Consider the following 21,850-nt stretch of genomic DNA (forward strand, 5'->3'; position numbering starts at 1 on the left):
ACATGCCTTTACGTGCTTAAGTTGCCGAGGCAGGAGGATCAGTTCAAGGTTGCACTCAGCTATGTGTTGACTTCCAGTACAGATATTGTCTCAGGGGGGTGGAGAGAAAGAAAGAAATCTCCCTCCAGTTTCTCCTCCACATCTGGGTCCATCCCTGTTACCTCCTGACTACTCCATATCTCTGGTCCATCCCTGCTGCCTCTTGACTCCTCTTCCACATCTCTGGTCCATCACTGCTGCCTCCTGGTCCCTCATTCTATATGCTGACTTTCAGAGCACAGATTACTCTCTTAAGTTGTCATATTGTTATATATGTCATCATGGCCTCCCTTCCAGAATATAAGGTTTATGAGCTCAGGATTTTCCAGTCCAGTTCTTTTGCATAAGAGCTATACTATACATGCTGCAAGAAAGGATTGTGGTTAGGCAGGTGCATACGTACATGCATGTATGAATGCATGTAGACATGTTTGCATGAGTGGATATATGCATGTGCAGGTCGATACATGGATGAAGAGAAGCGAACAAGTTCAAACTGGTTTCAGCTGGAAGGTGTTTCTCCTTAGTTAATCCTCTGTGACTGTACTGGAATCTTCCCCCCGTAGTCTCCCCACGAGTTCCTAAATGTTCTCTCTTGGATGCCTGCACCCTTATACCCTTCTCTTCTGCTCCCCAACCTCAGGAGTGTCGGCCTCCTCGGAGGACAAGATCAGTGGTGGATGGGCCCATCAGCCAGGCTGCTGGGCAAACACAGCTATGCCTCCACCACAGCAGGTCCAAGAGAGACCCTACAGAAGCTGCCCCCTCAAGGTGGCCTTTGGACCTTTGGACCTGCTCCAGGGTCATCACACCCCTGGGGCTCCCTTCTCTTTGACTTCACTAAACAAGTTGACTTTCTCTCTAGTCCACACATGTCCCCTAAACACATGTGACCTCTGACACCAGGGTTCCCCAGTCTGGAGGACAAGCTAGATGCATGAAAAGATGCTTTAAGTCTAAGAGCCATGACAATAATGCCACCTGAGGTGAAGGGAAGACAGTGTAGCAATGGCATCTCTCAGAGTCTAGGAGCAGGGAAGGGACATTTGGGCATAGGGAACAGTATCAGCAAAGACACAGAGACTCAAAGGGCTTAGCTCTGGGTGACCTGCTGTGACCCTTGATTTGTAGGCATCATGGCTTTTGCTGGGCCTGATTCAGAGGCTCTTGTGATCTATCCAGTGTTTAAAAAGCTCAAAGACAGCCGGGCGGTGGTGGCACATGCCTTTAATCCCAGCACTCGGGAGGCAGAGGCAGGCGGATCTCTGAGTTTGAGGCCAGCCTGGTCTACAAGAGCTAGTTCCAGGACAGGCTCTAGAAACTACAGGGAAACCCTGTCTCAAAAAAACCAAAAAGCTCAGAGACAAGTCACATGTCAGGGGAAGAAGGAAGGAGGCCAGGAAGCCACACAGGAGTGCGTGTGCCCAGACTAGGAGTGGGTGAGAGGATGAAGAGGCAGTAAGTGTTCACGCACAAGAGGAAGTAGAACCAGAATGTTCTGGGAGTCCCTGTGATGGGGTCAAGAGGGGCTGGGCTCTTCTTCCAATCTGGAAGGTTCCTAACCTTCCCACTCATCAGTCACCATTTTCATCACCGTGATCAATTCCCTGAGAAGAAGCAACCAAGGTAAGGAAGGGTTTGTCCTGGCTCACAGTCTGAGGGGTCACAGACCATCACAGAGCTGGGAAGCTGGGGACCTGGACACCACTCTGTGTGGTGGCAAACTGTGGCGGCTGCTTGGTCACATCTCAGCTAACCAGGAGACAGAGATGAAGGAACTGTAAACATCAAGGCCCGCCCACCAGAGATCCACTTCCTCCAGCCAGGCCTACCTCCTAATAGTGCCATCAGCAGGGACAGTGTTCAGACATGAACTGTGGGGGATGGTGCACATTCAGACTGCAGGGTAGCCACACACACACAAGTCTAATACATGTGGAGCCAGAATACAGGCTTACAGACGCTTAGAACGAAAGGAGCCTGGACTCCTCCACAATCCCACGTGCCTGTGCCCGGACCAGCTTCACCAAAGACTATGAGGAGCTGGGCACTGTGGCACATGCCTGTATTCTCAGGAGGCAGAAACGGGAGAGTCATCAGAGATTTGAAGCCAGACTGGGCTACATAGTAAGAGGCCTTGAAGGATGTAAAAACTCTCAGAGCCTCCGGCCCCTTCCTAGACCCACAAATCAGAGTGCAGCATCCTAGCCTGGGGAACCACACCTCTGAGCCCCGCAGGTGACTTCAGACCTTCAGACGCCACCATCATGGATGCAAATCACAGGGCTGCCATCATTAGCATTGGAGAGGAGGGTTAAGAGCAAGCTGCTCACTGTCTGCACCGACAACCCACACCCACCCCGGCAAGCCTGGGGTCTTAAAAGCTCAGGACAGGGGAGGCTAGCATACTGGCCCCTCTGCACATTGGCCACCGGTCTGCGTCACTCACCCTTTGATCTGCGGACACCACGGCCAGGCAGGGGACAAGCAGGGGGGGCATGTCCCGAGTCCAGGCTGGGTGGCGACAGAGGTGTTAAACGCAGATGAGGAAGCTATCCTAGTCTATTCTGAAACAGAGGCTGTGGTACCCTGCCCGGCGTTGTCAGGAAAGTAAATGGCTGAAACAGTCACACAGTGATGGACCAAACACCCGAGTTTGGGAACAGCTTTCAGGACTAATTTCTAATGAGACTTTTGAAACCCTAATTTTCCATAGCAGAAAATCAAGTCATGCTCATTTATAAGCCGTCAGCCACAGTGCGATGGGGAATATTTCTTCCCATGTTGTCAGTTAACGTCTCTGAGCTGGTCAGAATACAAAGTAGGGTGGCGGGGCCATCAATCAGCTCTCTGGGAGCTGATAAATGGATACGGTTCAAACCTAGCATCCACATTGGCACCGAGAGCATAAATCGACTTCTCGTGATCTTACTTTGGAAAAAAAAAAAAATTATCCTCTGAAACCAGAGCAAGCGGTTGACAGAGGCATTCTTTTCTGGGCTGTTTGCTCTTTCTCACCTTTAATGACCATCTTTTCCGTCTCCGCACTCAAGCTGTGTTGTAAAATGTCCCACGTCACAGAGGGGAAATGATCAGGATTTGAATTTGTGTCTGCCCACCAGGGAGGGTTTTACGGCCTTTTTGTTCACCCATGAATAAGGATAACTCTGGTAGCGTCTGTCATAATTTATGAGGAGACAGAAAGCAGCAGGGAGGCCATCATTCAGGATGCCCTTCATATATGGGGGAAACTGAGGCTTAGGAGGGTAAATGATGTGAGCATCACAGGCCAGAGTAGTGGTGGGCCTGGGGTCTTGGACTGGGTTTAGAAGATGCATACTCTATGGCTGTTTTGGTGTCGAAGCATCTCAGAAGGAGGGAAGCTGTGTGCTGACTCTATCTGGAAACAGTCCCGCGCCATGGCTGCTCGGCCCCACGTGTCTGCGTGGAACACAGTGGCAGCAGAGCGCGTGACGGAGGTCTTCACCTCGCTGCACACGGGAAGCAGAGAGCAAGCAAGGGGCAGAGTGCTGATGAAGACCCCCAGAGACTCCACGCTGACCCACTTCCTCCAGTTTCCACGGCCTTCCAAACTAGCACCCCAGTGTTATATTCAAACCGTGACATGAACCCTGGCTAGGGGCCAGCGCACAGCAGCCTGTAGTAAGCAGATGACAATGGGGAGTGATGGGGCATCAATCAAAAATCTCGATGATTCAGTATCAGAGTCTTCTGGAGACAGTCGTGGGGAAGGGTTAGGTTTGACTTTAGTAACTCTGGAAACTGTGGGGAAAGTCACCTCCTTGAAGGAACTTGCTTTCGTAAAGCAGCCTTATTGAAATACAGTCCACCCACTGAGGGAGACACCTGCCACCAAATCCGACAACCTGAGTTCAATTCCCTGAGCCTGCATGATGGAAGACGAGAACCAAGTCTCACCAGGTGATGTCTGCCCTCCACACATTCACCATGCCACGCCCACCACCAACACATGCAGAAAAAATAAATAAATAAAATAAAGAATATTTAAGAACTACAAGTCAATGATTTCTCGCATGTTTCTGGAGCCACACGACCAATGCCACTATTAACTTCAGCAGTTTCCTCTTGCTAAATAGATCCTCTCTGCCCATATTCCTCCCCTGGCCTCCCAGACCCTTGCTCTGGGCCATCACTCACCCACGATCTGTCTAGCCTATTGGCAGGGTCTTGGTGCGCCTCAAAAACAGAACCATACAGGGTGTCATCTCCTCAAGGCTCTGTGGCAGAAACATGAACATCTGAGAAGCCGCGGGGTCTGGAGAAAAGATACCTTCCTCTATTTTTTTCCTCAACTTCATATGATTTTTTTTTTATGTTCTGAAATGTTAAAAGGCTTTTACAGCAAGTGCCCTTTCAAGCCTTCGTTCAAATTTGACTGTCCCTCTCTGGGTCCTGTCTCTCTGGCATATAGTGACATATCTCTCCTCAAAGATCTCCACATTGGTGGTGGATGCTCGCGGGAAGTCCGTCTCTGTTGAGAAGGCAAACACTCAGTCTGAAAAAAATCAAATGTCAGTGTGGGGATTTGAAAAGTCAAAGAACACGAGTAAATTGACATTGGCGCTCCGAAAGGCACTGTCAGGTCCAGAGGACAAAGGCTCAAAATAGCTACCCAAGAAAGCCCTGTGTCCGAGATGCAAGGCCGGGGACGCCACCAACTGGGAGGACTGCTTGACAACTCTGTGCACCGGGCAGCTGAGAGGCTCTGGGAATATCAGAATGGAGTGGAGAGACGCCAGTTCCCAGCCAAGCCCTCCCCTTGCTACAGCTCACAGTTCAGTGCCGCTTTGGGGACTCGCGACTTTATTTTAGGCATCAGCGTTTGACCTTGCTTTTGGAGGGAAACGAAAAGCACTTGAGGGGGAGATAATTTCCAGCTGTTCCCATGTGGCTCAAACGCTTGGGAACTGTGATTATGCACAGAGCCACCATTCCCTCCAAGGGGTCGGCTATTAATACCTCGTGGGTGGCAAAAGACAAGGTGTGAAAGTCCATGGGAGTCCATGGGAGGATAGAGCAGGGCACTGGGCAATGAGTGCCACTCTGTGTAGCTCTGAGCCTTACAGCGCAGCCTGAAAGTTCCCATATGGGAGCCTGAGGAGAGGCAGCTGGCTGCCATTGACCAGACCACAGCCTGTGCCCAGAGGCAGATGGCTCACTGCTCTGTGTGTGTGTGTGTGTGTGTGTGTGTGTGTGTGTGTGTGTGTGTGCGTGTGTGTGTGTCATTTTTATAATGTAAACACTTGTAGGTTAGAAGGGCTGGAGAAGAGTTCTGGCATATGATTGTTGATATTGCTTTCTCTATTAATATTTTTACCCTTATTTGTGTGCACCTGTGTATATGTGCACACACGCATGCACATATGTATGTGCAAAGGTCAAAGGACAGTTTTCAGGTCCAATTCTCCTTCCATCGTGAGGGTTCCAGAGACTGAAATCAAGACATCAGGCTTGTAAGCAAGCGCCTTTACCCTCTGAGCTGTCTCATTAGCCCTTGTTTTCTTTTAAGTAATAAACATGGCATCCTCATATTGGACCTACTGTTTATATAGTTTAGGTCAGGCTTGCATAACAAAATGGATGGTTTATACCAAAGAAATGATTTTTATATGCTCTTGAGGCTGGACATTCAAGGAATGCTGCAGCCCATTCTTTCTTGCCAGGGGCTCTGTTCCTGCATGTGAGCTGCTCCTCACATGCACAGATGACACGTGCATTGGTGGGCCATAGAACACAGGTGACAGAAAGGGCATCTCTGCTATATCTTCCTATCAGGACGCTAATCCTGTCAGCTCAGAGGCTCTCTAGAAGCCCATCTCCAAATACATTCTGGGGTTAAGGTTTCAGGAACTGAATGGGTAGGGGTGGTGCCAGGACCTCTGGTCTTCCCTCGGTGCCGCATCCTGGCTTGTCACCATTGGGAGGCTGCTTATGAATCTTGTGACCCCTGAGCTTCCTGAACCTCCAAAATCCCATGAGCAACCTGAGTCTTATGTGCCCCTCCCTCAAAGAGGGAGAGTTCCGGCAGGGGGAGATAGCCCCATAGTAGGCAAGAACTGATACTTACAAAGATGGGCGCAGGGGATGTTAGCATGTCACCTGTCTGCACCCATGCATACACTAACTAACTGTAGTGGCATTTCCTGACCGACCACCACCTTTTCAGACAGCCATCAGGCCACATCTGCTAGGGTGTGATGCCTGCACAATGCGCCACTGTCTGGGTAACTGGACATTTTTGTTAACAGTCCCTTAACTCCTGTAGAACTTTGCTCTGATAGATAGGGATGGTGAAGGCATTGTTAACGCTAGATGCCTCTGCTTAACAAGTGGGAGTGGTGTTTTATTCTCGGGCCTTTTCTCAGATGGTCACAATATGAATCTGTGCGGTCAAGTCTGAAAGGCACAGCAGAGCAGGAGGGATACCACCCAGCTTTAACCCGGCACACTCCTCGTGTCTAGAGACTTCCCTTCGTGTTTCGTTAAGCTAAAGTATCAGAGGAGGAGTTTCTGAATCAGAGAGGGTGCAGCTTGGAGGATTTTCACTTCCATCCTGCTAGAACGTTGGTTTATCGGCTGTGAAACAGGACAAGCCTCCTTCTGATAGCTCCTGAGATGTTAACTACAGATAGATGAAAAGTTCAAGACAAAAAAAACATACAATGATATCCTATTTTTAAAATTATATGTATTTTAAAGGTGTGTGCGTGTGCGCATGCGCACATGCACGCACCTGCGTGACAGTACCTGTGGAGGCCAGAAGAGGGTGTTGGAGATCTGGGAGTTAGAGTTATGCACTGTTATAAGCCCCCAACATGGGTATCAGAAACTCGACTGGGTCCTCCCTAAAAACAATATGCCCTTTTAACTGTTGAGCCATCTCTCTAGTCCACGATAGCCTCTTTAGAAGAGAAAAAAAAGATCCAAAGAAGCACCTGGCTTCATTCCGGGTTTCTTGTCAGTCTAAGGGAAGTTGATCCACTCAGCAAGGATACATCCTGCTATTCTAGGCTCCAGACAGACATAAAAATAAGCCAAATTCTCTTACGCGGAGGATCATGTGAGATCTAAGTGCCCTGCGATGTGCAGTGGATGCTGGGTGGCATCAATGGTAAACACGACTCCTCATGTAAACTGAGATAGTCAGGGCTCTAACAGGTGGCCTTTGTGGACTCTGCCTAGCCAACAAATACTTGCTGATTTGACATGAGAACCAGGCCCTAACAGGTCCTGAGGATGGCAGAGGCAGTGTCCTTACTAGGTGTTTGCATTTTAGAGGACATTGCAATGAAATAGGAATAAATGGATAGCTGCAGGGCCAGTGTGGCCACAACTTCCAGCCACCTCAGTCTCCTCTGGAGGGGATATCTCAACGGGATGGTTCACAGAAGACTGAGTCTCATTGGTATGCATGGGATTGGATGGGAGGTGACATTTGAACTGAAGAGTGCAGACAAGCCAGCCCAGGAAAAGGGAGGGACAGGCATTCCCCAGTGGAGATGAAAGATGATAGGAACAGTGGAAGAGACCCTCAGGCTTTGAGCGGGAAACAGGGTGCATCAATGGCGGGTTATGAGCAGGGGTCTACCATGGAGCCACAGCTTCCCGCTGCTCTGTGGACTGATCCCAGGGCCTTCTCACGTGTGACTTTTTACCCATTCAAATCACCCACTTAGTGCCACCTGCCACTGGCTAAGGTCTCAGAAGGACCCAGCCTTGGCTGGTCAGACCTTGTGAAGAGGAGGAAACCCAGCCTCTCTCAGGAGCCCCACATCTTCTGGACAAACTGCAATATTAAGCTATGATGTTGGTCTTAAATGTCTGCAACTTAGAATCACTGAGAAGGGAGTGTCAGCTGAGAGACTGTCTACATCAGGTTGGATGGGGTGGCATGTCTATGGGAAGTGTCTTGAATATTAATTGGGGCGGGAGGTTATACCCTGAGTCTGGGTGACACTCTTCCCTAGGCTGAGCCCTGAACTGTATATCTGAAGGAAACTAGCCAAGCAGAGCCACAAGCATGAGTGAATTTGCTTCCCTCTGCTCTTCACTGTAGAAGTCATGTGACCCCATCTCAGGCTCCTGCCACTGTGAGTTCCCTGCAATGCAGTGGAACCGATAGCTGGGAGCCAAGTAAGTCCTCCCTCTTTCGGAGTGGCTGTAGGTAGGGATGTCTTATCACAGTGACTGACGTGAAACTGGAACCCAGGCAGCTAGGACCATGGGTGAAGGCAAGTGTGTGCAGTCAAAGCTGACCTCCCTGCCTCGCTCCCTGCAAATGCCCCACCCCTGCAGTAGAAGGCTGGGAGCTACTGGATGAGTTGGGCTGAGGGCACAGGTGCTGTGCCCTACAGGGGGGAAACCTTGGAGCCTTCACAGAGCAGGTAGAGACTCACAACTTGAACCACGACCCCAGCCATGTATTCCTCCTGAGCCCTCACCACTGAAGCCCCCAGTCACCCTTAGCCCTCCAAGAGCCCTGCCATGTCCCTGCCCCTGTATCCAGACTTCCCCACCCCCAGGAGCACAGCATCTGCTGGTGACTGCTTAGACCTCATGGTGAGAGAGCACCACCTCAATCATGCATCCTGCTGGTCCCAGCCTCCTCTAGGCAGCCTGCCAGATTGTGTCCACTGACCTTCAGTGTACAAAGCAGGTTCAGCCATCTATCTTCCAAGATGCCTAGCAGAAGGTGGGCTCGTTAGCACCTTCTGGAAGGTGCTAAGCCTCTGATCAGCTTGATGTCTGATGGGCTCTAAGGGGCAGGAGCTGGCACAAAGCCATAGGTGTCTATTAATCAACTCAGTAAGATCTCAGAACAAACACAGACTAACATCCTGCTGGCTTATGACCCATCCTCTCCTCTCCCAGGGAACCTGCTGTTTTGAGAGCCTCCCTGAGGAACAGACCCAGCCAGGCACCTCCAGGCCATTAGCATCAGTAAACTAGGGATGAACATGACCTACTAGCAGTAGAGAGATTAAACCTATATGGAGAGAACTCACCAGAGCTGTGTGCTGTGGACAGAGAACTCTGTCCCTCCGAAACACGAGAAAACAGACCATTCTATTATTTTAAGGTGTGTGGGGGGGGAGGGTAATGTGTGAGCATGCGCGTAAAGACCAGAAGACTCTGAAGTCGTGCCTTCCCACTTTATCTGGCTCCTCTGCCCCAAGTTACAAATTCAAAGGCAGAAGTCACCAATAGCCCTCATCCAAAGAGGACAGGGGGACAACTCGCAATAAGAACTGAAAGCCAGCCGGGTGGTTTTGGCCCATGCCTTTAATCTCAGTACTTGGGCAGCAGATGCAAGCAGATTTCTGTGAGTTTGGAGGCTAGCCTGGTCTATAGAGCTAGTTCCAGGACAGCCAAGGCCACACAGTGAAACCCTATCTTCAAAAACAAGGGGGAAAAAACTGAGAATCACTCAGAATGGAGGAGGGAAAACATTAATGAAGATTTCAGAGAAAAAAAAATAGATAAATTTGGGTTTTGTCTTTTTTAATTATTTTTAACCCAGCGTCGGGCTCTTCTCATTGTGAGCACTGATGGATCAAGGACTGTTGCTTTTACTATCATCTTGATAACACACATCACACTTCACACCCAACAAGCTGTGCACCTATGAAGTAGCTATTTTCCCAGACCTCTTAGGGGCTTCACCCACCTTCCAAAGCCTCCCCTGATCTTCTGCTATTTGCTGCCTCCTCTGAAGCACCCACAAACTCCTCACCTTCCTCCCTTTGTTGATTCCATGCAGCTGCTTGTCCCAGGTTTCCTTAGGATTCTCGAACATTCCCACCATCATTCTGAACATCCTCCTAGGTGCTGGGTGCCTGTGTCTGGTGGAGGTGTATACTGTGTTGGTGTTGGTCTAGTTCTGTGGGCTGTTTTTGTCCCTAGGGATTCCTTGATGACTGCTAACCAAGAAGTAGCCAAGACTCACAAGGTTTAGGGGTTTTGAGATAATTCCAGACACAGCAAGGAGTTCACTCATGCCCTGCAAATAGAATATTCAAATGCAGAGCAGCCCCAAGGGAATCATTCATATCTGTGTTCTTAGGCCTAAGATGTGTCTGCCAGCATGAAATACAACGCACAAAATACAGAGGGAAAAGAGGCTGGGTGAAGAGAGAAAGAGAGGGGGAAGAGAGTCTGCTGGCATGCTGTCCCATGCCTACAATCCCAGCAGAATGGTGGAGGATTGCCCCTCATTTGAGACTAGCTTTGACTATGTAGTTAGTTCCAGGCAAGCCTGGGCTAGAGTATGGGACTCTGTCTCAAAACAAAACAAAACAAAAACAATACATAATTGTTAGGCAGATAGAAGGTAAATAAGCCAGACGGTGGTAGCGCATGCCTTTAATCCCAGCACTCAAGAGACAGAGGCAGGCAGATCTCTGTGAGTTTGAGTCCAGCCTGGTCTACAGAGTGAGTTCCAGGACTTGCTCCATACCTACTGAGAAATCCTGTCTCAAAAAAAAAAAAAAAAAAAAGGTAGATAAATGATAGATTACTGATAGACCATACATAGAGCAACCCTAGAAACCCGGCGCACATCACAACTGGGGAACCAGTGGCGTAGAATGCCCAGCCCATGTGACCTGCTCTAGACAAACAAAAGCAGGTCCTAGCCTGGAAGACAGAAAGCCAGGTTGGAACCACAGTTCTGCCAACTTAAAACCTGCAGGACTTGGACAAGGACAAAGGACTCTGAACCTGTTTCCTTGTCTGCAGCACAAGGGAATGGTCCACTAGGAGGCATCTTTGGGGGAAGGGAGGTTTATGGACACGCGCTCCTACTTACAGGTCCTGCAGGAAGCAAATACTGAGAACGGAAAATATTCGTCACTTGTGGCTTACTGTTGGGGAAGTTGTTCTCATGGCCCTTGCTGTGACTGTAACCAAATAACCATTATGTGACAATTAATATTCTGTTTCCTTATTAGAGCGTGTACTAGCTACTTTCCTCACGGCTGTAGCAAATTATCTAACCAGAGCAATTTAAGGCAGGAAGCTGTATCTGGGCTCCTGGTTTGGCGGTGCAGTCCATCACGGCGGGATGGCAAGCGCGCAGGTCAGGTGCTCACATTGAGTCTCCAATCAAGAAGCTGAGAGAGGTGAACGCTAGCACTCGGCTCCCCTTCCTTCTCTTTCTGGTTAAATCCAGGATTCCAGCCCATCAGACAGTGCCATCCATTAGGGTTGCTCTTCCGTCTTCAGTCCCCCCATTCTGGAAACACCCTCATAAAGACACCCAGAAGTGTGTCCCCACGATGATTGCAAATCCTGCCAGATTAAATCGAGGGGAGCCATCATACGTGGGCGGCACTCAGGGTTCTCTCGGCAGGTTATGCCGCCGTGCACCCCAATCCTTGTCTTTCCGCTGATTTTCCTGTCTTGCGTTCACCCACCCTCTGCGCCCCACACTGCCTGCACCAGGAGCTGGCCCCTGATCCTGGCTGGGCCTTCCAGTGCCAACACCCACACGAGGCCAGGGCTTGGCAGGAACTCAAAGCATGTCCGCAAGGCTACATTACGTACTGAAATGAGCTCCGTTCCTAATTTGATTCTTTTTTTTTCCCCCTGTAACAAGCAAAGTTCACATTACAGATAAATTGCCCAGAAATTTCAATTTAATAAGGCATATGCGTTTTTCGGGTCCAGAAGCACAGAAAACATTTTGCAGACTGGTATTTTCATACTGAAAGGTTTATTAAAAGGACAGCTTTGAAAATGTCAGAAATTTACATAGTGTGTCCAGCCAGTTGGCTCAAAAGGGCTGATTTAACAAAAGTACTCAAAAGTCATGACGTGGAAGAGCCTGTTGGCAGGTGGCCTTGAGCTGGGTCCCCTGTGGGTCAGGGAGAAAGTCCCTGCCACTCCCAGCTGTCAGTTTGGATCACGTGGGCAGTACGAGCTGGCACAAGTACAGGACTTGGCAGTGTTTAGCAATGGGGTAGCCCTTGGCCTCTGTGTCCATAGGGCGTGTTCTCACCAAAGATAGCAAGCAGAAAGGGGTATAGGCACACCCCCCCATCAAGGTGTCATGGAAGAGACATCAAATAAAATAGACAAATACAGAAAAATAAAACTGATCCCAAGACACACAGATAAAGAAGTATGGACAGCTGATTGTTGTTCTCTCCCTCCGTGTGTCTGTGTGTATGTGTGTGTATAGGTGTGCCCAAACATATGTACGTGTGTATATAGATAACAAAGGCTGGCATCAGGTTCCTTTTTCATTTTTCTTCACCTTATTTCCCTAAGATGGGGTCTCTTACTGAGCCTGTGACTGGCTGGATAAAGAGCCCCAGGGGTGTTCTTTTCTCCATTCTCCTACCTGCCCTGCTGGGCTTAGAGACACACACCAGCACACCTGGGTCCTACCTGCCCTGCTGGGCTTAGAGACACACACCAGCACACCCAGGTCCTACCTGCCTTGCTGGGCTTAGAGACACACCAGCACACCCAGCTCCTAACGTGGCAGGGGCAGCTGAACTCTGTCGGATCCTCACGCTTGTGCAGCCAGTGCTTTACCACCTGAACCATCTACAACCCCCACCTGGCTACTTCTTTTCATATTTATTGTTATTACATTTAGTTATGTGAGTGTGCGTGTGAGTGTGTGTGCATGCATGCACACCTGGGTGTAGATGCCTACAGAGGCCAGAGGCATTGGAGCTCTGCAGATGGAGTTCAGGCTGGCAGTTGTGAGCCGCCCGATGTGGGCACTGGCAAACCAACTGGGTCTTCCGCAAGAATAGATGCTCTGAACTGCTAACCCATCTACCTAGCCCTTATCAAGGTCTCCTTATGCAGCCATGGCTGTCCTGGAGCTCCCAATGTAAACCAAGCTGGCCTCTGAGTCTCAGGGATCCACCCACCCGTGCCTCCCAAGTGCCAGGATTAAAGGAGTGTGCCACCACATCTATCCTCAACTGGGCTACTTTTCAAGAGAGAAAAACACGAGAGCATAATCGTTTAAAGCCACAGAAGCCCTGGCTTTCCTTAGACCCAAGGCATCTCAGGCTAATAACACTGGCATTGCTATGGCAGTATGGCTTCTGAGATCATGATTCTATGCACTGATTTCTACCCAGCGTCTCTGGACACAGATCAGCAAGGCACCCTTGAGTTCACTGCAGAATTGTAGCTTCCAAATGACGTCGGGAGAAACAAACAGCGCTGCTGGCGGGCAGGCCAGCCTGAAGGCTGGAGCGCTCAATTCCGTTTTTATTTATGTTATAAACTGAGTTGTGTGATGTGGGGATGAAACACGGCCCATTTAAAATACTCGTTATTTTAAGTCTGTTGAACCACAAGCCATTGCTGGATCCACCGTGAACCTGCCACCTGCAAAATGAGAAGCAATTGTCACCTCTCTGGATTTTCCCTCTGCACAAGTATTCCCGCTGACAGAGAATAAAATGCAGCCAAGGCGCTGAAGGCGCACTTGGTGTGCAATGCCTCCAGTCCCAGCACTCGGGAAGCCAAGGCAGAAAAATGTGAGTTCGAGGCCAGTGTGGTTTACATAGTAAAACACTGTTCCAGACACCAAGGGCTGGGACGAAATTCAGTGGTAGAGGGCCTGCCCGGTTTGCACAAGTCTCCAGGTTCCATCTGACTGTGCGCCATTCACCAGGTACTTGGCTTGGCTCTAGGGACAGTCCCTACCCCTTAGCATGAGGACCAGACAGCGTGCCGAGTAAAGGCCTGCCCTGGAAGCCAGTGTGGCAGCGCTGAACTCAGTCTCCACTGTGTCTTAGCTGAGCTATCTTGGGCGAGCCGCTCAACTTTGGTTTTGGGTGTTGCTGTAACTTCAGAACAAGGTGATGTGGTTCTGTGTGGGTTGTTGAATCACAGGGGCAGAAGTGTGTCACTCCGCGAGTGTAGCCCAGAGTCGGGCACAGATATGGAATCCTGGCTTGCTCTAGTCAACTCTAACCTCATCCTCACACCAGAGAGCTTAGACAATGGCCATGGTGGCCAATCTGCAGAGCCCACACATTAGGCTGCAGCCAGCAAGGACCTGTGTTGGGTGATAAGTACCTCCAAGTTATGACACAGGGTGGCTGAGAGAACCTGTCAGAGTGGGTCTTGAAACACAGTAGAAGGTTTGGCAGACACAGGTGTGAATCACTATCGGACGGAAGACTGGTGTGTTAAGGAAGTGTCCTCAGGAATGAGTCTCGTTTTAAGGAATTCTGAAGTGACCATTGAGGTAACGGGAACGGCATTGGCCTGGAGCATCTCCGTCCATCCCAGCATGGCCACCACTGTGGAAGCCTTGCTCCCAGAGCTCTGCAGTGTGGGACAGTCACATGACATCATGTGTAAAGATGCAGTGGCTTCAGGTCCTAGTGAACCATTGGCATACCCAGAGTCTAAAAGCCACCTCGCTCTCGGGTGCCCTGTGAGGAGTCTGAGAGGGGGCTTCTCCATATACACAGACCCTGCCATCAGCCATCCCCTACGTACTGATGAGGACGCAGCAAAGAGCATTGCCCTTCTGGCCTGGACACACTCGGGTGTCCTCTAGACTTCACCTTGGTTTTCTTTCTGTGAAGAGAGCAATAATAGCACCGAGCATGCAAGCTTAGTGTGCAGACTGGCAAGTACTGTGTCAGTAGGATTGTGCCAGGCCATTAGAAGTCTCAGTGTGATACAGGAGGCTGCTGTAGTAAGTACAATTATTATTAAATGGCCACATGCTGATGCTGTCACCAGAGAGACAAGCACAGAGATCAGCCTTGGGTGATCTTTTTATATTTGCTGTCCACCTTTTTAAGACAGTGAGTTCCACTGTCCAGGGTCTCACAGATTAGTCTAGGCTGGTTGGCCTGAGTCCCTGGGATCCCCTGGTCTCCATCTCCCCAGAGCTGGGATTAAAAACCCATGTTATCACTCTGGCTTGTTTTTTTTCCCAAGGGTTCTGGGGATCAAAGTCAAATCATGTTACCAACTGAGCTATGCCCCCGCCCTCTCGTGCCCATTTGTTGCCCGTGGGACAAGAGTTCCCCTGAGTCTGCAGCAGTCCCAGGAGCAGGACCTGTGACCGCCAGTAAACATGCTCATAGAAATGGCAGCCTAACGATGCCTCTGACCCGAGTGTTCCCTCGTCTGCTTGTCCTCCGCATTTATGTGTCCCCTCCTCTAACACTGCCACCCACCCCACCTTGGTTCACGGGTAGCAACTCCTATGATGTTGCTGAGGTTACCCTTGCTCAGAGGCGATGGCTACTCCGAGCAGCCGTCTGTCCTGTCTGTCCTTCAACACAGCTCAGCCTCCATCTGCCCCTGCAGGAAGTGTGCAGGGGGGTGTGCCCGAACAGCCTGGGCTGCAGCTGAGGAGGATGGCTGTGATCTTGGCCTCAGCCTCTGTGAAAACCAGGCAGATCCTAAGAGCCTCTTCCTCTGAGGTCATCACCAGCAGGAAGGGTGCATGCCTGGCACCTGTGCAGCTCAGAGCATGCTCAGAATGGCTTAGCAAATGAGCACCTGGGTTTGAGGGTCGAGCTAAGCACGGCCTGGCACTTAACCAAGGAGCCAAGGGCCCGTGCTCATTACATACTTCTTGACTCTAATTGGAATACAATCTAATGTTTGGGATTTTTTTTCCTCAGGTACTCGGTTTACAAGGACCCAGCAGGCTGGCTCAATATTAACCCCATCAATGGAACTATTGATACCACTGCCGTGCTGGACCGGGAATCTCCATTTGTCCACAACAGTGTGTACACCGCCCTGTTCCTGGCCATCGACAGCGGTGAGTCACTTGGAAAGGACTATCGGCATGCACTCGTCTCTTTCGGACGTGTTTAATTTTGTAGGAATTTTCTGATTTTTGTGTGGGGTACATGGAGAGGAAGGACGTGAGTGGGGACAGAGAAGCCATTACTACACGCACATTTATCCTGTCAATGGTATTTGACAAGGAATTTCAGTCTTTGTAGGAGGGCAAATACGTCCATCCAGGGGTCTGAGGAGAGGCCCGCTGTGCTCTCTCTGGGATGGGTCCCAGGTTAGGAGGCCACACCGATGCCATTCATCTCAATGCTGTGTTCTCACCTGCAAAGGAGGTTCTGGGATAGAATGGGAGAGGATATTGTGGACCCCAGGAACCGAATGGCCCCTATGGATTTGCCCTATTATGTAGGTTGCAGTTCCATGGAAAGACATAGGATCCTCCCAGCCAGTCACTGCATAGTAACAAAATGCCACTCCTTCAAAGGCTAGGAATTCAGTATCCCATGCCACAGCTCATGGGAGATGCTGGGGACACAGCAGCGGATGAACGAGGACCTATCTCCTGGAACACGCAGAGCACCTGGCTCCTCAGGCACTCTCTGCTCTCTGGGGATTAGACTGTGGGGCAATGGCAGACACGGAGAGAGTCCTTAGAAGACATATGCTCATCTGGACAAGACGGTGACTTGGCCCAACCACAGAAGTGGATGAGATCAGGATCTGGAAATGTTGGGGAGATTGTGAGTGCAGGGAGGGCAGGGTTTGCCATGAACTTGTCACTGGGGTCTCTATCAGGCTGCGTGTTTCCAAGTTCAGGGTGTCTTCTAAGAACTGAAGAAATGTGTAGGCAGCCGAGCAACAAGAGACTTTTTTTCAGAAGCAAAAGGGCCACAGGGTAACAGTTACGCCAGAGCTGTCTTGGCCTTCTTGAGGGTTCAGAAGGAGGAAGAGTTGGTTCGTGGATGGGGTACGGGTTTTGTTTTGAATGGCAGGCTTGGACTATGGGAGATTTTATTAGCAGTCAGTGTCCTTTCCCATAAATGCATCTGATCATGATTATATTCATGACCAATTGTGCATACACAAGAGGTAGTAAATAGAGGATTTCCCCTAAAATTCACTCAGAGGACACACATGAGCCAGTCCAGTGCCCCTAGCTCAGGACATATCTCAGAATGTGCTTGGTCACAAAAGGGAAGTTACCAAGAGTTTCTAAGGAACTATAAGTTGAGTGATCAAGTTACTTTGTTTAGAGAGAGGGTATGTTCAGCTCAATATAGGTAAAGTTCATAGGTTTCTGAGTGTATTGTTAGAAAATGGGTAAACATGTGTATGCCTGTGTGTGTGGGTGTATCTGCATGTGTGCTGCATATGTGTGTGCATCTACATGTGTGCATGTGTATATGTATACATCTGTGTGACACGCGTATGGTGCATGCGTGTGGTGTGTCCATTGTGTGCATGAGCATGCATATGTATGTATGTGTGTGTGTGTGAGCACACGCGTATGTGTGTAAATCTCAATGGCTCAGTGCAATCTCAGATTACTAAACTTTCCCTACACTTGCCTAGCTCAAGGGATCAGGGCTGGGGCTGAGATGTCTTTGTATCAAATACACACACAATATCTCTTCCTGTTTTTTTTTTTTCAATCTTACAGTTTGTTTTTGAGAGTTAAAGACTGGGTTTTGAGTCTTCCTATGTCAAGGCTCTTTATGCCCTCTTTATATTTACCCATTGTACTCAGAACAAGGAGTGAACTAAACTTTCAGCCCATCTCTCCATGCTGGGGACCCATGCATGAACCAAGTGTGATGACACACGTGGTACAGATGCGTCATCAGTGGCATACAATAGAGTGACGCCAGCTCTTGAGGTCCACCTGGAAAGGCAGAGCTAGAAAAGGAGTCAGAAAAGAGGAGGCTAACAGGCTGGATGCCTCTAACTGTGCTTGCTGCCCAGCCTGGGAACCAGAGCTTATTCCCAGTGACTCATATAGTAGAAATAACTCCTGCAAGTTGTCTTCCGACTTCCACACATGTGCTGTGGCACACACATGCACACAGGTAAATACGCATACACATGCACACTCACTCAAGCAATGCACACACACTCATACATGTGCACAGGCACACATGCACACACATACACAGGCATGCACACATGCATACAAGTGTGATTTTCAAAAATGTAATATCTAGAATCATATTGCCCAGTATAGAAGTAGCTCAGAAGTAAAGCCCATGCTTAGCACACAGGAGGCCCTGGGTTAAATCCCCACCCCACAACAAAAGGATAAAAGATTCCTCTTAGGCCACCAGTTTCTTACCTTTTTGCTTTTTTTTTGGTCCTTAACACTCCTAGGGTTTTCTATGTAGCTGAGTAGCTATCTAATTTCTAAGGGTACCCTATAACCACGTGTTTCTGCAGAAGGGGCGTGGTCTTGCTTGTTTTCTCACGGTCCAGTGCACACAGGGCACTGTGCAGCCTGTTGAACTCTGTGACCCAGTTCCATGTAAACCAAGGAGGCTTACTCCTGCTTTGGAGTGTTGCTGTAAGAGAAGACACCAAACCCTTCTGACCCCCATAGAAGCCACATGCACTTGGCTCAGTATTAGGCGCACCTGCTCAGGGTGGGGTTCGGGTAAAGAAAGAGCAGGGCCGAGACTGATCCTCCTGCACCCTAGAGAAGTCCAGCCTGCAGTGGACTCTTGCCTCTCTCTCTCAATCCTAACATCAGATAAGGAAATTCGAAATCTGTAGTCACAGATGTTTCCAGAAGATAGACACGTCTCCAGAGGTGTGAGCAGAAAGCAAGTTGGTATTAATTACTACACAGGACTGTAGTGAGGGATGATCATATATGAACAGAGCCCCGGAGAGTTAGAGAAGGAAGGACACACCCACCAGGCAGAGGCCTTGTTGATCAGAGGGAGTTGTGTACGAAGGCTGCTTTGACACTTGCTGGAGACTTATCTCCGGTTATTAGGATTATCTTGGGAAAACCAATTTATCCAGACACTAACAAGTGTCTCAGCTTTATCCAAAGTGAACACTTATGTTTATTAATTTTCTACAAATTCAGTTTATTTGATGGAATGAAAGAATAAGGATCTTGTCATTTAACGCCAGGAAAGCTAAATCTCCAAAGCTGATTTCCTGCAGACGGAGAGTCACCCTGGAATTTGTGCCAAAATACAGTGATAAAATGCTGGGCTTCGGGCAGTGCCAGATAGGATACAGCCTTGCTACAAAAACCAGCAAGTTCCAGAAACACCCATAACCTTTGCTGTAAGCACATCAGAGCTACAGACATAGCCAAGTCAAAGGAACAACCACATCAGAGAGAAAGAGGAGCTGGTCCTAAGACAGATAAGGCAGCAGACTTGTGGGTGTGGTTTGGGGTTAGAGTCAGCCATCCCCCTCCTCCGACCCCAGGAGAGAGGGAAAGAAACCAGAGACACCTGTAAGAGTCGGATGGCACCAGAGGGAGGAGGGGCACGCTGCAAACTTACACTTTCCCACCATGTTTTCCTTTTCTGCATATTTTAAGCTTTTATTTATATGCATGCACACAGGGTTGAGTGTGTATCTGAACATATGTGCGAAGGATCGAATGTGTATGTGAACATATGTGCGGAGGATCAAATGTGCATGTGAACATATGTGCGGAGGATCGGATGTGCGTGTGAACATACATGCAGAGGATCGAATGTGCATATGAACATATGTGCAGAGGATCGAATGTGCATGTGAACATATGTGTGGAGGATCGGATGTGCATGTGAACATATGTGCGGAGGATCGGATGTGCATGTGAACATATGTGCGGAGGATCGGATGTGCGTGTGAACATACATGCAGAGGATCGAATGTGCATATGAACATATGTGCAGAGGATCAAATGTGTATGTGAACATACGTGTGATGCCCCCAGAGGCCAGAGAGGGTGCCGGATTGCCTGAAACTGGAGTCACGGAAGGCTGTGAGCCGCCTGGCGGAGGTGCTGCCACTGAACTCGCGTCCTCTGCCAGACAAGTGCTCTTAGCCACTGAGCGGTCTCTCTTCAGCCGCCGTCTCAGTGGACTTTCCAAACCTCCTGTGGTCTCACAGGAAAGACAAGATGAACTAGAGGAGGCCAATTAACTTCTCACTTAAGACCCCTATCCGGTTCTGAGAACACCAGGAGTGGGGACGTGAGGTGGCCGGAGAGCCGTGGCTCCTGGAGCCTTCAGGAGCTGAGCTGCCCTAGGCTCTCAGGCGAATGCCAGATGGGCCTTGCATAGCATCAGAGGCGTGCTGGATTTGACCACAACTAGTTAGACTTGAAGCCGAGCCTCACCCAGCTTCCTCTCCAACCAGGCAGGGAAAACAGGGCCTCATCTGTCTGGGGAAAGTTCACAGCAGGAAAGAACCAATTCACTCCTATACATAATGTTCAACTCCTAATGCAAAACAGTGGTTCTCAACCTGTGGGCCACACCCCTTTGGGAGTCCAATGACCCTTTCACAGGGCACCTGAGACCATCAGAAAACAGATATTTGCATTACAGTCTATAACAGGAGCAAAATTTCAGCTATGAAGTAGCAATGAGAATCATCTTATGGTTGGGGGTCACAGCATGAGGAACTGTGTAAAGGGTGGCAGCCGCGTCAGGAAGGCTGAGAACCACCGCTCTAAGCAGCACTGAACCTGCAGAGAAGGAAAAATGTGTAACTGAGCATCCAAGGGAAAAGCAGAGTTGTGGGGATCTAGATATTTGAGTCAGTACATTCAAGGACTGGACTAAAACCAGGAACCCTGCACCTGACATTTGGGGTGTATAAGAAACAATCAGACGATTGTTCCAGAACTGAGATACACCAACCTCCAGGAAGGGATTTAACAGCAAAATGAGGATTTGTGATGTGTGGTTCAAAGTTATAGCAAACACCTAGCAAGAAGCACAGAGAACAAAGAATGAGACATTAGTGAGGTATACCCAGAACTCTTCCAAACATTCTCTCCACATACCTGACGAGAAGCAGTTTAGCGGAGAATTAGCTAGAGAGGGTGTGGTCCGCCATGGCAGGGCACGCGTGGAGGTGGGCAGCTCCATGACTGTGGAAGGGAACGGTGACTGCTGGCCTGTGTCTCACCATACCAGAAGGCAAAGGGCTCAGGATGGAGAGAGGCTAGAACCCTAAGACAAACCGCCTCCCACCCCGCAGAGAGCGCCATTTCCTCCAGCTCCACCCCGCCTTTGAGAGGTTCAACAGCCTCCCCAAACACCGCCACAAGCTGGGAGCCAGGTGCTCAAACACATAAGCCTTTCGGGGACACTTCACATTCGAACGGTTACAGGGTGTGCACGCAACTGGAGACACGGGACAGGACATGATGTTGGATGGGGCAACTGCTGAACACATGATCAGACACTTCCCCAAGCTGATGGGAGACATCGAGAAGTCCAGAGACCCACAGAGAGGATGAACATGAGGGGGAACATATTCCAGGGCATCATAGCCAAGCTGAAGAAGATTAAATACACAGAAAAATGTTCAAAGAATAAAACCGCAGCTCCTCAGAGAAGCCCAGCCTTAACGTTCACAGAGCTCTACTTTTCCTCCCCCACACACGAAAATAAAAACAGTGTTAGTTAAATTTCTCATTTCTGGGATGAAATACCTCACAGAAACAACAGACGGGAAGAGGGGTTTATTTGGGCTCAAGGGATATAATCTGTCATGACAAGAAGACACAGTAGCCAAGGAGTGAGGCATTCACACATAAACAGACACAAATAGATGGACAAATAAGTAATCTACAGCGTTAAGTGACCTAGGAAGAAATCAAATAATCTGAAATAGCCCAATATTTATGAGGAGGAAAAAAATCCTTGTTGAAATCCTTCCAACTAAACAAACCTCGGGCCCAGATGGTTGCTATGTGTTTCCAAACATTTGAGACAGAAGAAGACCAACCTCACAGACACTTCCAGAAAAGAGAGAGAAGGGACTCTCAGCAACTGTTTTTATG

The 21,850-nt window shown here is 49.3% G+C and overlaps 1 protein-coding gene across 1 annotated transcript in view; it reads left to right on the forward strand.

The window, feature by feature from the left end:
- The window catches only part of Cdh13 (cadherin 13), a 950,975-nt gene that overhangs the window by 905,017 nt on the left and 24,108 nt on the right, over positions 1-21,850 (forward strand). The window contains exon 11 of the mRNA XM_038312938.1: positions 15,708-15,850. Within this exon, the coding sequence (XP_038168866.1) occupies positions 15,708-15,850 (143 nt within the window). The remainder of the gene's footprint in view (positions 1-15,707; positions 15,851-21,850) is intronic.

Source organism: Arvicola amphibius, chromosome 15 (genome assembly GCF_903992535.2).
Source record: "Arvicola amphibius chromosome 15, mArvAmp1.2, whole genome shotgun sequence".
Taxonomy (NCBI): Eukaryota; Metazoa; Chordata; class Mammalia; order Rodentia; family Cricetidae; genus Arvicola; species Arvicola amphibius.